The 16,068-nt window shown below is 38.5% G+C and overlaps 1 protein-coding gene across 10 annotated transcripts in view; it reads left to right on the top strand.

Moving 5' to 3' along the window:
* The window catches only part of CYLD (ubiquitin carboxyl-terminal hydrolase CYLD), a 187,379-nt gene that overhangs the window by 91,589 nt on the left and 79,722 nt on the right, over window positions 1-16,068 (top strand). For 3 of the 10 annotated variants that reach the window (XM_071675141.1, XM_071675144.1, XM_071675139.1), the window contains exon 2: window positions 14,956-15,027. In XM_071675141.1, coding sequence (XP_071531242.1) covers window positions 14,985-15,027 — 43 coding nt within the window. In that variant the 5' untranslated portion in view covers window positions 14,956-14,984. Of the gene's footprint in view, window positions 1-7,219; window positions 7,249-13,268; window positions 13,288-14,719; window positions 14,867-14,955; window positions 15,028-16,068 lie in introns of those variants that run through there. The other 7 variants (XM_071675149.1, XM_071675150.1, XM_071675145.1 and 4 more) reach the window with 4 other exon arrangements.

Genomic DNA, 16,068 nt, shown 5'->3' with positions numbered 1-16,068 from the left:
GAGGATGTAAGGCATGTGTACGTGTAGGAAGAGAGGAAAGTGATTGGTTCTCAGTGAATGTGGGTTTGCGGCAGGGGTGTGTGATGTCTCCATTGTTGTTTAATTTGTTTATGGATGGGGTTGTTAGGGAGGTGAATGCAAGAGTTTTGGAAAGAGGGGCAAGTATGCAGCCTGTTGTGGATGAGAGAGCTTGGGAAGTGAGTCAGTTGTTGTTCGCTGATGATACTGCGCTGGTGGCTGATTCATGTAAGAAACTGCAGAAGCTGGTGACTGAGTTTGGTAAAGTGTGTGAAAGAAGAAAGTTAAGAGTAAATGTGAATAAGAGCAAGGTTTTTAGGTACAGTAGGGTTGAGGGTCAAGTCAATTGGGAGGTGAGTTTGAATGGAGAGAAGCTGGAGGAAGTGAAGTGTTCTAGATAGCTGGGAGTGGATTTGGCAGCAGATGGAACCATGGAAGCAGAAGTGAATCATAGGGTGGGGGAGGGGGCAAAAATTCTGGGAGCCTTGAAGAATGTTTGGAAGTCGAGAACATTATCTCGGAAAGCAAAAATGGGTATGTTTGAAGGAATAGTGGTTCCAACAATGTTGTATGGTTGCGAGGCGTGGGCTATGGATAGAGTTGTGCGCAAGAGGATGGATGTGCTGGAAATGAGATATTTGAGGACAATATGTGGTGTGAGGTGGTTTGATCGAGTAAGTAATGTAAGGGTAAGAGAGATGTGTGGAAATAAAAAGAGTGTGGTTGAGAGAGCAGAAGAGGGTGTTTTGAAATGGTTTGGTCACATGGAGAGAATGAGTGGGGAAAGATTGACCAAGAGGATATATGTGTCAGAGGTGGAGGGAACGAGGAGAAGTGGGAGACCAAATTGGAGGTGGAAGGATGGAGTGAAAAAGATTTTGAGTGATCGGGGCCTGAACATGCAGGAGGGTGAAAAGCATGCAAGGAATAGAGTGAATTGGAACGATGTGGTATACCGGGGTTGACGTGCTGTCAATGGATTGAACCAGGGCATGTGAAGCGTCTGGGGTAAACCATGCAAAGTGTGTGGGGCCTGGATGTGGAAAGGGAGCTGTGGTTTCGGTGCATTATTACATGACAGCTAGAGACTGAGTGTGAACGAGTGGGGCCTTTGGTGTTTTTCCTAGCGCTACTTTGCACACATGAGGGGGGAGGGGGTTGTTATCCATGTGTGGCGAGGTGGCGATGGGAACAAATAAAGGCAGACAGTATGAATTATGTACATGTGTATATATGTAGATGTCTGTGTGTGTATATATATGTGTACATTGAGATGTATAGGTATGTATATTGTGCGTTTGTGGACATGTATGTATATACATGTGTACGTGGGTGGGTTGGGCCATTCTTTCGTCTGTTTCCTTGCGCTACCTCGCTAACGCGGGAGACAGCGACAAAGCCTAATAAATAAAAATAAATAAATACTAAGGAGAAGGTCCTTTTGATGTCACAGCAAATGCTTCAACAAGTAGCTGGAGTTGTTACCCCAGTTGGTGTAGCTACAGCCTATCATATTTACAACCAGACATGTAAGTCCCTTATAAAAATGAACAACAGACTTGGACAAGGAATCAGCTATGACAACCTTCCGCAACATCTCACATCTCAGAGTCTAAACATAATGCAACAGATTGAGGAAGATGGAGCATATGTTCCACAAAGTTTAACTTGTAACAGTACTACACCTCATCTATTTGCCATGGATTACTTAAACTAGAAGAAGAAAACTTTGAAGGAAGGTAGTTTCAACTCAACCGCAATTATCATAGAACCAGTCGAAGATAATGCCAGTCAGCCAGACAAGGAGTAGATCTCTGCCTGATGTTCAAGAAACTCACCTATCATTTTGTTTTCTGCAAATGATTCCAGTTGTAAACTTCTACTGATAATCAGTATTTTATGAACATAAGCCAGGTAGATCTTCTTGTATGATAATGTTGTATTACTACATTATTTGACAACAGTCTATTTCTATTAATTCTATGTGACACCTGTTCCAACTGGAACTCGTGTCATAGTGGTGGCTAAGGCAACAAAGTCTCCATAACTGAAGAACTCTGTTGCTGCTTTTTGGCCTTAGTGTCTCACCCTTAACAGGTCACTGGCAGAGGGCAACTCTAGTGCAGTGTTTGCAGAGCCTCCTACCTAATGTACCTTATGACTACTTCTATCTAATGCTCTTACCTATTACTTCTACCAATGTTTCTACCTAGTGCTCCTGCCTAAATGTCCCTACCTGCTACTTCTGTCTACTGCTCCTACCATTTTGTCAAAAGGCAGGGCTGGCGCATAGTGCTCACCACAGGAAAATCTTGAGTTATAAAGAATAAGCTGTGTGAGTTAAGTGTTGTCAAGTGTTTTAAATGACAAGGAGAGATTGTATGTTTGTAGACAGAATGCCAGTAATCCACATGTTAGTGAAGCAGAAAGAAAAGACTGCTACCAGGGTCAGGGGAGTGCAACTTGACAACCACTAAAGCGCTGGCTCACTATGCAGATGACTTTAACCCTCCCAATACCCAGGCGGGTAGTACTGGCAACATACCTTCTCGGTTGTATGCATCTGATATGCCTCAGAAAATTGCCATCATTCTTAAGATATATAGATTTGATTACGAAAAGGTCCTTTTGATATTAGATATATCATAATAGTTTGGGAAAGTTTCTATTTTAGTTGATTTTCTAGACTGCAGCATGACATGTTTTGGTCATATTCATGATGAAATGCAAAAAGCATCATAATGATGTTTCTGACCAGTTAGTTTAGTATGTCAGACTGTTAAGCAAACCAATTACTATTTATGCTTCTTAATCACTCATGTTCCAGCATGTCATTTTTTTGTGAAATACAAGGAAAATGTGAAATGTTTCCATGCACTAACCATATTTTACACAATGGCCTATGAAATATTTTCAGTAGCTTGTGGCAAAGGTTGTTCACCTGGAAAGTCATTTTGAATGGTCACAGAAACCATTGATACCACACAGTCTTTTACAGCATCCCATGTTAGGTGGACCTACATGGCTCCCTGGCTATTTATAGAGACTAGATTTTTTCCATACTTTGGTGCATTTTGTTCCTGTAATCATTCTAAGAGCGTTTAGTTTTTGTACTGACTTTGTGTTGATATTTTTCATTTGAGATGTCATGTATGTATCTTATGTGATACTATTATTGACAGTAATTTGCTGAGATGGGATGTAGGTGACTGAAATTATGATGTGTGGATGAATGTTTGACTCATTTTTGTTGGATGTCAGTGGTGTAGTGGAGGAATTTTGAGGGGACTGCGTCATTCAGCAGTGGAGGTGTCATTGTTCAGGAATTATGAGGTGATGTTTAAGTTGTAATGGCTTTCAGTATTTTGGCATGCACTGATGGTGACAAGCAAAAGTAGGAAGGGTCTTGTGTTGGGGTTGGGATTTGAGAATGTTATGAGTTGAGGGAATTGGAAGGTTGTGAAGAGTGTAGGGATGATGCAGTGCCTTGGAGGACTCCATTGTGGAGGTTGCAAGTGATTAAGATGGTATTGCATTAACATAGGCAAATTATGCTTTGTGGTTTGGTAACCGGAAAGAGACTCCCAACATTATTTTGTCATTCTTTATTGTGGTACTGAGTATTTTGTCCGTGAGTATGTGATGGGATACAGTTTTAAGTGCTTCTGTATGTCTGTGGAAGTCATGATGATATGGGAAAGAGTTTTAGGAAGGTTGAAGCCATCTGGTCTGTTGTGTGAGCTTTACGTGGAGAGTGATGTTGGCATGTGGATTGAGACCATCTTGGATAGGCAAGAAAATTAACTACCACTAGAAAATGTGTTAACACTCTCTCGGAACAGTTTTATCATTTGTCTCACATTTCCAACATTAGTATGGTCTTATGATGATTTGAATGTTTAAAGCTCATGGGTTTCAGTCTTTTCCTGCCTTGTTTACGTATGTGATGCACTCATTAACATTAACTTTGTATTTGTTTGGGATTTTTCCATATTTTTTTATGGTTTTTACTAGTGGCAACTACTCTTCATGTGATGGGGTTCCTGAGCTGTAGAAGAACCTCTGCTGTGGTAATTTCTCAGTGAAGGATACTGTGATCTAAGGAGAGTGCCAGCTTGAAACTTCATTTTCATGAAAACAGGATATTGTACATTCATATCCTTAAGATTTCTTTGTTCATTGTTCTGTTTTATTTTTTGTAATGATTGTCATTTTAGGTCTTGCCATGATACATTTTTTTTTTTTTTTTTTTTTTTTTTATACTTTGTCGCTGTCTCCCGCGTTTGCGAGGTAGCGCAAGGAAACAGACGAAAGAAATGGCCCAACCCCCCCCCCCCATACACATGTACATACACACGTCCACACACGCAAATATACATACCTACACAGCTTTCCATGGTTTACCCCAGACGCTTCACATGCCTTGCTTCAATCCACTGACAGCACGTCAACCCCTGTATACCACATGACTCCAATTCACTCTATTTCTTGCCCTCCTTTCACCCTCCTGCATGTTCAGGCCCCGATCACACAAAATCTTTTTCACTCCATCTTTCCACCTCCAATTTGGTCTCCCTCTTCTCCTCGTTCCCTCCACCTCCGACACATATATCCTCTTGGTCAATCTCTCCTCACTCATTCTCTCCATGTGCCCAAACCATTTCAAAACACCCTCTTCTGCTCTCTCAACCACGCTCTTTTTATTTCCACACATCTCTCTTACCCTTACGTTACTTACTCGATCAAACCACCTCACACCACACATTGTCCTCAAACATCTCATTTCCAGCACATCCATCCTCCTGCGCACATCTCTATCCATAGCCCACGCCTCGCAACCATACAACATTGTTGGAACCACTATTCCCTCAAACATACCCATTTTTGCTTTCCGAGATAATGTTCTCGACTTCCACACATTTTTCAAGGCTCCCAAAATTTTCGCCCCCTCCCCCGCCCTATGATCCACTTCCGCTTCCATGGTTCCATCCGCTGACAGATCCACTCCCAGATATCTAAAACACTTCACTTCCTCCAGTTTTTCTCCATTCAAACTCACCTCCCAATTGACTTGACCCTCACCCCTACTGTACCTAATAACCTTGCTCTTATTCACATTTACTCTCAACTTTCTTCTTCCACACACTTTACCAAACTCAGTCACCAGCTTCTGCAGTTTCTCACATGAATCAGCCACCAGCGCTGTATCATCAGCGAACAACAACTGACTCACTTCCCAAGCTCTCTCATCCCCAACAGACTTCATACTTGCCCCTCTTTCCAGGACTCTTGCATTTACCTCCCTTACAACCCCATCCATAAACAAATTAAACAACCATGGAGACATCACACACCCCTGCCGCAAACCTACATTCACTGAGAACCAATCACTTTCCTCTCTTCCTACACGTACACATGCCTTACATCCTCGATAAAAACTTTTCACTGCTTCTAACAACTTGCCTCCCACACCATATATTCTTAATACCTTCCACAGAGCATCTCTGTCAACTCTATCATATGCCTTCTCCAGATCCATAAATGCTACATACAAATCCATTTGCTTTTCTAAGTATTTCTCACATACATTCTTCAAAGCAAACACCTGATCCACACATCCTCTACCACTTCTGAAACCGCACTGCTCTTCCCCAATCTGATATCATGATACATAGTGCTATATTTTTCTTTTCAGTAGCTGCTGGATATTTCAGATTTTTATTTTTTGTTTGCTTATTTTCATTATATTATAGATGACAGTTTACTCTGCATGTGAAGCATAATGTAAAAGTGTTATACCTAACAGTAAAAGTGAGGCATTATAGTAAATGACAGAATATTGTAGAATATTGTTACTGTAACAAACATTGATCAGGAATATCATTGGCAAAATGCCCTTTTTTGATTAAGAAAACTGCCATAGATTAATGATTCACAGTGACATTTCACATTAGCAGCATCTGAGAATTAGTGTAGAAGTGTGTAGAATGATACTAAGTTTTGGCAAATGACATATTTGAAGAAAATTCGTATTTTTTAGTATTCTCTTCAACAGATAATGAGATATTTAAGTTTATGGTAAGGTTTTTCAGTTATAATGCATTTCATAATGGTAACACAGCAAAATTACCTAAGATTCTAATCATATTCCAGCCACTGATAGTCACTTTATAAGGAACACCAAGTTTTTGTTTTCTTAATTTGCAATAAAAGTGAGATCTGCTTAACTTGAAGATGTTTAAGTAGGTAATATGATAGCCAAATGCATCAACAAACATAGATATAACTTACTGAAATGATAGGCTCATTATAGAAGGCTTGACAATCCATTCACTTCACCCTTATCCAACTGCACCTCCACCTACCTCAGTCCCTCATCATCAGCATTCTCAGTATCAGTTACTGAATATCATCTGATTTACCAGTGAAATGGCAATAGTTACTGAATCAGAGTCTGATTTACATCAGGGTAGAGTGTGGTATACTACTTTGGGTATAGTCCATACATGAGGATTAGTTTGCTGAGATTTACCAGTGAAATGGCAACAGTTACTGAATTAGAGTGTCTAATTTACATCATTGTAGAGTGTGGTATACCACTGGGTATAGTCCACACATGAGGATTAGATTGCTGAGGTTGTTGATTTGGAATTTAACTCCCTTTTAACAAAGGTCTCAATAATACAGTGATATTCTGCTTTAACAACAGATTACCAGGAACATAACCCTGTTGGTCTGTGAGGACCCCCTGTAATTATATTGTTTTTAGCTGATGTGGCTGCAGATTAAGACCATGTGTATTGCAGCTTAGTTGGGTTTAAATAAGATTACATGGTATATCATAGCACTTTCATGTTACCCTCAAGAGGTGAAGGTGCAAAAATAGCTGAACCTTGATAAACATGATGCCATCATATCTCTTTCAACTCTCTTAATATGCCTTATTCTTAGTTGTCTATGATCCTTTCCATGATTATTACTCTGTTTACCTTTGTATAGCAGAGAAACTAATAATACCTTCGTCCAGTTGTTAGACACACTTTCTGATGTATTATTTTTATGTATTTATCATTGTTTTATTAATTTGCTAACATAGTGAGTACTATTACTGTATTTATTACAGATTATGCACTAATAAGACAATTCTGTCAATTGAAGTTTTGAAGATGTAAATACAATGATGATTCTGCTTTCACTTCAGGTTGTTCTACTTTTGAATTAACATCACTTGTGAGTACATGGTTGATGCATGATATTTAGCATTGTATTGATTTTGTGATTAACACATTTAACATTAGATTAACAAGACAGTACTTTTTGTGGATTTGATATCTCAGCATGGTGTATGATGGCAGTTTTAGAGCCAACCCATCACATGCCCTCTTATTACATAGTTCTTTTGCTAAGCTGTTATATTTATTTGGTGAGATAGAGGGATGCACAACAAATGATGCCACAGTTGCATTAGATTCATTTAAAAAATGTAATTATAATGTTTCCTGGAGTGCTGTAAGAAGCCTCCTCAAAAACAATACCATGATTGTTTGCCAAGCTGCTATGTGCCAGCTGCATCATTTTCCCTTTGCTAGAGATTTCCTGTAAAATTGATCTCTTCTTCCCATGGAAGGCTAGTCCAGGAACTCCACTTTAGTTGTTCCTGAAACCAGTCTCTCACTATTCTTGTGTATATGGGACTCCTGTGTGGCATTATTCTCATGCTGTTTGGAGCAGGGATAGCCATGGATGGTCAAAGAATTTCTCTTAAAATTTGTATGTATTATTCATATGTGAACCATTTGTTGATCTTTACAAGTTCTCCCAAACTATATTCTCACATCCATCTCAAGGGGGATGTGGAGACCCTTCTACACACCTTACTTGTTTTGCTGGATATATATGATATCTACAAGATCTCTGACAGTTTGTTACTCCTCTCATATTGTACAGAAAAAGCATGGTGCTGAAGTGTAAATCTTAGGTAAACCTTTCTTTTTGCTCTATATCAACACACTGCTCTAGACTTTGTTTTTGAGCAGGTATTGTTCAGTGGTCAGAGGGTGGCAAGAAAGCTGCAGATTATGTGTTAGCTATATTGCTGACATTATAGGATGGTCATGTGCAGCACCTAAGATCCTCATGTCCTCTTGTAGATGTATTGGATGCGAATTGCCTTCGTAAAACACTACTTAATGATTTTCCACCTGCTGCTATGTGATCCACTTGTAAACTGTAGGCTGACTCTACTATGTCTGACAGATTGCATTGCTGTTTTGTCAGTCCATCATCCCAACTACCTTAACTCATTTAGGAGTGACTTCCAGTGCTTTCATTTATCTTGCTGCCATGCCAAATGTGAAGCAACTTGCTATGTATAAATGTGAAATGCAATTATAAGTATAAAAGTGTAATAGAAAGGATTATAGAAATGCTACATATATTTATTACATGACTGCAGTTTTGTAACCATTGTATATTTATCGCTACTTAGTGTATCTTCCTGACTGATGAATATAGAGTATATTATTTATTTCAGATTGCTGTTGTATTTAACTATGCAAACAGTAATACTTGCCAAAATATATCTTGGATCTCATAGGATAAATTATGGACTAGACTTCACCGTAGCTACTCAGCATTTGCTGCACTGGACTCTGAACACTAAACTGGTTGTTTAGATATCTTAACCTTTAGGCTTATCATCTGCTAGGATCATCATGATTAACTCTCAGATTATAAGCACCAGTTGAATAAAACTTAACACCCAAATATCCTTCAGGTTTTTAGGAGAATTCCTGGATCAGTTACATCTGCTGGTGACTCTCATGTTATAAACACCAGTCCAATGAAACTTAACACTCAAATTTCCTTCAGGTTTTTAAGAGAATTCCTGGATCCAGTACATTTGCTGGATCATGGCATATCTGGATACGCTTATGTATATTGTTGAAATTTTTGACTATCAGCAACCAGAGGTCATCAAGCTAGAATTATCACCAGATTTTAGACATAAAAAGGACAAAAACTGCAGAAACTTATGCATATAAACTCATCTTGTAAGAAGAATCATATTCAGAAAAAGATCATATACAGGATGCATATGGTATTGCATTTTCAGGGAAATTCCATTTGGATAGCCACATATGTTCACCGAGAATGTCATTAGGAATCTCAGATATATGTGGCACATTAATATCTCATTTGGTTTTGGTACAGTTTCAAACTGAAATGTAAAGGGTCTTTCATTTGTGACTTTACCTGTGAACTGTCCATAGGCTAGGTCCATCACAACTATTGCATTGATCTCCCAAAACTACCCAAAAAACCTGCCCACTTGAAAAGGATGGTTTGCTACATAGGCTGTAGAGAATCAGAGTACTCCATGTAAGATTTCCAGTACAGGGGGTTGATGTCACCCATTCTTCCAAGTTTACCAATGATTAGCATTATTATGTGCTGGTGAAACTTAGTATCAACTTCTCAAACTTCCTGTCAACTTCACAATTAAGAATTTATAACAAATTGGGTTTGATACATATAAATGGATGTCATAACATATATTGTGATATTCTGTCTGATGATTTCTCACTTTTCTTACTTCTTCCACCCTTGTAATGGACAACAGAAAGAGTGAAGCTCAGTAAACCTTGATGATGGTGAAGTGGAAGCATGAAGTCCAAGGTAATTCTGAAAAGCCAAGCAAGGTAGCTGTTTTATATGGACTATTGACACAGCCAGGGCTACCATGCTCTAGGGGCTTAATTGCTACATAAAAAGTCATGGACAGCTATGATTGGTTCAGCCATACACATCTACTGAAGTTATTGCTGAGGAGAGCATACACTGGCTTTCCTTTACATTTGTTAGCTTTGGTTAAAGACACTAACTTCTTATCCCTAAGAATAGTAAACATCACATTTGTACGAGATTCACCTCCATCTAATGTGTAGCAAGCTGTGCATGGTTGAGTTCAATGCACTTTGTTGGTTTTAATTGGAGTTGAGTGTGCTTTGTCCTTCCTGTTTCGAATTCACTAAAGTAGCTAAACCATCTTTGCTTTCCCCAGGAATGGATTCCTTCATGAGTATGCTTTTCAGGTGATGCATATATCATGAGAGGAGTGAAAAGCAAATAAGATTGCATATACTTACGAAGTGACCTAGGCTTTCAATAATATGGATAAGGAGATGTCTTATAAGCTGGTCATATGCCACATAAGGCCAAAACTAGAATAGCTTCTCAAGTATGGTCTCTGCAAAAGGCTTAAAGAGCTGATAGAGAAGGGTTTTAAAGGATTTACATAACAACTACAAGTTTTACAGCTTTCTTTGGTTTTGTTCCATGGATCTAAAGCAGTACACTTCATAAATTTAGGACAAAAAAGAAAAAAGTTAATGTTGCCTCCAAGTTGAATTAGTGAAACTTTGGTTAAAAAAATGATGCTATCAGAATTAAGAGAGCTGAGGGCTTTAAATTTGACCACCATGGAATTGAGAAAGGTGAGGGGTGATCTGATCATAACCCTTCAATTTTTAAAACAATTGATGACATTAACAGTGATCTGTTTGTCAAACTGCCTCCCTGTACAATTCAAATGGGTGATTGTAAATAGATATCAAGAACTACGTAGTAGCTATGCACACCTCATAAGTTTTACACGTACACATGCCTTACATCCTCGATAAAAACTTTTCACTGCTTCTAGCAACTTGCCTCCCACACCATATATTCGTAATACCTTCCACAGAGCATCTCTATCAACTCTATTATATGCCTTCTCCAGATCCAAAAATGCTACATACAAATCCATTTGCTTTTCTAAATATTTCTCACATACATTCTTCAAAGCAAACACGTGATCCACACATCCTTTACCACTTCTGAAACCACACTGCTTTTCCCCAATCTGATGCTGTGTACATGCCTTCACCCTCTTAATCAATACCCTCCCATTTAATTTCCCAGGAATACTCAACAAACTTATACCTCTGTAATTTGAGCACTCACTTTTATCCCCTTTGCCTTTGTACAATGGCATTATGCAAGCATTCCGCCAATCCTCGGGCACCTCACCATGAGTCATACATACATTAAATAACCTTACCAACCAATCAACAATACAGTCACCCCCTTTTTAAATATATTCCACTGCAATACCATCCAAACCCGCTGCCTTGCCGGCTTTCATCTTCTGCAAAGCTTTTACTACCTCTTCTCTGTTTACCAAATCATTCTCCCTAACCCTCTCACTTTTCACACCACCTTGACTGAAACACCCTATATCTGCCACTGTATCATCAAACACATTCAACAGACCTTCAAAATACTCACTCCATCTTCTCACATCACCACTACTTGTTATCACCTCCCCATTAGCCCCCTTCACTGAAGTTCCTGTTTGTTTCCCTGTCTTATGCCCTTTATTTACCTCCTTCCAAAACATCTTTTTATTCTCCCTAAAATTTAATGATACTCTCTCACCCCAACTCTCATTTGCCCTCTTTTTCACCTCTTACACCTTTCTCTTGACCTCCTGCCTCTTTCTTTTATACATCTCCCAGTCATTTGCATTATTCCCCTGCAGAAATTGTCCAAATGCCTCTCTCTTCTCTTTTACTAATAATCTTATTTCTTCATCCCACCCCTCACTACCCTTTCTAATCTGCCCACCTCCCACGCTTCTCATGCCACTAGCATCTTTTGCGCAAGCCATCACTGCTTCCCTAAATACATCCCATTCCTCCCCCATTCCCCTTATGTCCTTTGTTCTCACCTTTTTCCATTCTGTAGTCAGTCTCTCCTGGTACTTCCTCACACAAGTCTCCTTCCCAAGCTTGCTCAATCTCACCACTCTCTTCTTTCTTTCTTTCATACTATTCGCCATTTCCCGCGTTAGCGAGGTAACGTTAAGAACAGAGGACTATGCCTTTGAGGGAATATCCTCACCTGGCCCCCATATCTGTTCCTTCTTTTGGAAAATTAAAAAAGAATGAGAGGTTAGGATTTCCAGCCCCCCCGCTCCCTTCCCTTTTAGTCGCCTTCTACGACTTCTGAGTAATTTTCACACTAAAACTGTTTGTGATCACTTTGGGGTCCTGCTTCTTTTGTACAACTGTAAGTCATGGCTTTTAGACTTCAAATTTTTGTCTGTACTCTGTATTAGGTATTTGCTTACAAACCAAAAACTCAGAAATTATGCAGAAACTGTAGTTTTACTTCAAGAAGTATTGCTTTACTGTACTTAGGTTTGAAAAGTTCCTTTCTTTTAGCATGCTACATGAAAATGGTTTTGTTGTTGCATCAATACTAGAGAGAGATGAATATTGAAACTGAGGTGGTTTTTGAAATATGAGATAGGTTTTTCTTTTAGTAAGGGCATTTTTCAGAAAAAGTAACAGAAACTTTACCTCTCGGAAGATAGTGGGATTAGCTTATTTGAAAGGCCTCAATGATGGTTTGTTTGTGAAAGAATCATTAGAATAAGTGAACGTGCAAATTTTTTTTTGTTTTCGCTGTTAGATCCTGAAAACTCCAAAGATGAATGTGCATATGTACAGTCCGCATCAAAGGGATTGCTACCCATGGGTTCAGTGAAATTTGAATTGAACAATGTTCCACCATTTGTTTTGTTATGGTTGGTACATTCTTATGCATTTTGAAATCCCATTCTCATGCCTTATTCTTTGACTTGGATGTTTCATATGATATGGTTAATTGATTATTTGTCTATTGAAATAGGACAGACGAATGTAATTCACTACTTTGTGATACTCATTTTAATAAGTACTGTATTTTTACAACACTAACAGTTGAAAAAGTCTTTGGGAAACTAAAGAGATGACTTGCAGTTTACCAGATATTATATCATTTTGGGAGAAAATGATAAGAAAATGAAAAGATTGGCATTGATTATTAGAAAACCAAATGTTAAGGTTTGATAAGGGGAATATTCAGATAAGTAGACAAATATATGTTGAAAATTAATCATTACATAATTTTGCTCAGTAATGAACTGTCAATCCATTGCATGCAAATTTTCTTTATAGGCCTTTGGAGCATAAATTACCATAGATTTTTAAAAGATCTAAATATAGATTCAAAACACATTACTGAGTCAGACTCAAAATTTTATGTTGTTGTAGCGGTCATCTCATTTATGAATGAACCCTTACAGAGAAGAGACTGCAGAAATATCAAGGAGACTTCACAAGAACTGTGAATGAAATATGATGATTTAGCTGAAGTATTATGGCATTGTTTTTCTTTTGAAATGTGAGTTGCCAAACTTTGCTTAATTATTTGAATATTTTTTCATTGTTTTTTTTTTTTTTTTTTTTTTTTTTTTTTTTTTTTTTTATACTTTGTCGCTGTCTCCCGCGTTTGCGAGGTAGCGCAAGGAAACAGACGAAAGAAATGGCCCAACCCCCCCCATACACATGTACATACACACGTCCACACACGCAAATATACATACCTACACAGCTTTCCTTGGTTTACCCCAGACGCTTCACATGCCTTGATTCAATCCACTGACAGCACGTCAACCCCTGTATACCACATCGCTCCAATTCACTCTATTCCTTGCCCTCCTTTCACCCTCCTGCATGTTCAGGCCCCGATCACACAAAATCCTTTTCACTCCATCTTTCCACCTCCAATTTGGTCTCCCTCTTCTCCTCGTTCCCTCCACCTCCGACACATATATCCTCTTGGTCAATCTTTCCTCACTCATTCTCTCCATGTGCCCAAACCATTTCAAAACACCCTCTTCTGCTCTCTCAACCACGCTCTTTTTATTTCCACACATCTCTCTTACCCTTACGTTACTTACTCGATCAAACCACCTCACACCACACATTGTCCTCAATGTTGTATATATGATTTTAATCGAATCACATGTTCCCCAGTTAGCATAGTTATTAGATATTCAGGTATATTTTACCAATGAACACTTGAAAGTTTTCAGTTCAACAGATAGGAGATGATAGGAATATAGGAGTATCTGGTAATTCTATTCAGGGAACCTCCTTCACTCCTCCAGTGTCACTCAATAGTTTTTTATCTTCATGGTGCCTTTATCAAATAAAGAGAGCAGGCATACCAATAGATGACAGCATCTAGAAGAGTAAATCAAACTCTTTATCCTGTGTTTCAAAATTTAAAGTGTAGCAAATGTAGTGATATTTTTTCTTTTGCAAACTGTACACTATTTGTACTAATAACTGATAAAAGTTTCTGCAGTGCCACTTTACTTTTAAAGAGGAGTGGGTTTATTGGATAGAGTGCATAGATTTGATATAATTTTTTTTCTTATTTGTTTCTCGATAGTAATCATCTGTTGGAATCTGTAAGAGAAAGTTTGTTAGGGCTGTTTGTCTGATTGAATACTCTTTGAGCTAGAGTTCATCAGAAACATAGGAGTAAGAAGAGTTTAGCTTGACCTGAATGGTTGAACATTCCTTAATTACTGCATACTAGAGAAGTTTTATCTTAATGTGCATAGTCATAGTGATAAACAGTGACCACGAAGTATAACTTAAAGTGGTTTTGTATATGCTGCATGTACAATTATGATAGCCATCCGAGTTTTTACTGTGTAAGATTCTTTGCTGAGGTTTGAAGTTCCTTGTATTCAGTCTTGTGTGCTGTGGCTAATTAATTGGAGAGTTGGCAATGTCTTTTGAGTTTTTTGATCACTCCCCAGCTAGTATGAACAAGAGATGTTACTGCACAAACTTCATCTGATGCAAGGTGCAGTTGGGCACTGGTACATCTGGGAAGAGATGCTGCAGACCCTGCAGAGCAATTGCTCCATGACCAAGATATATTGATCTGCTGAAGAACCAAAGCAGTAAGAGATCAGTGCTTTTAAGCATACAGACAATATTGCTATTGTGTGCAGTTCTAATTAATATTGGATGTCTATTACCACACTTTCAGACCAATGTAGTACAGTACACCTGGAGAGTATGGATGGTGGACGGCGCAAAGTTCATGCGGCTAGTGGGAAAGGTAGGTAAAAATCTTGTGTCCTTCAGGAAAAGTTGATATTCCCATAACATTTTTATTGACTCATAACTAAACATTTTTTAGATAATCATAGATAAGTAGATGGCAGAGCTACATGGAGATAAGATTTTTTATGGTCACTGGAATATGAATCATTTGCATTTCTTGACACTGAGCAGTAGGAACAAAGCATGGACAGAGTTGTTATTCTTTTCGGAAGTTAGAAATACTTTAGAAGTCAGTGTAGATTGTTAAGTGAAGATGTATAGATTTCTGAAAAAATAGACTTGACACAACAGTTTCTGTTAAAGTTATGGAGTAGTTTGCAATATATATTATGAATCGGATTCCTCGCACAGGGAAGTAAGTGTATGTTTATATATTTTTTTCCACACATTCACCTTTTCCCATGTTATTGTGGTAATGCCAGGAATAGACGAAGATATAGCTTCATGTGCTCTCATCCATTCTGCACCAGTCATGTGTAATGCACTGAAACCACAGCCCCTCATCTGTAACCAGGCCCCACAGAACTTTCAGCTTCATATGGTCTGGTTCAGTCCATTGACAACATGTGTTCCCCTGTATACATCATCACTCCAGTTCACTCTGTATACTCCGTTGCATGTTCATGCCCTTCATTCCATTTCCAATAAGGTCTCCTCATTCTTGTCCCTTCCACTTCTAACACATATAACCTTTGACAACCTCTCCTGTTCATTTTCTCCATATGTCTAAACTGTTCCAGTACACCTTTTTTAGCTGTCAAATATACGCCTATCATTTCTTACTCAATCACCTCTCCTTATACCATATATTATCCTCATACACTTCATTTGCAATGCAGTCACCCTCTTCCATACATTCTTATCCAGAGAGAATCCTCAAATGACACAGGTTTAATTCTGTTGGGTATACCTTGTATATTGTATAGGAGAATGATTAAGAGGATAATAGCATGCACAAAGTATCAGGTCTGGGAGGAGCATTGTAATTTTAGTAATGGTAGAGGATGCTTTTGCTTTGAAGAAAGTGTGCAAAATT

Source organism: Panulirus ornatus, chromosome 20 (assembly GCF_036320965.1).
Source record: "Panulirus ornatus isolate Po-2019 chromosome 20, ASM3632096v1, whole genome shotgun sequence".
NCBI lineage: Eukaryota > Metazoa > Arthropoda > Malacostraca > Decapoda > Palinuridae > Panulirus > Panulirus ornatus.
This window is presented reverse-complemented; position numbering and strand designations above follow the sequence as displayed.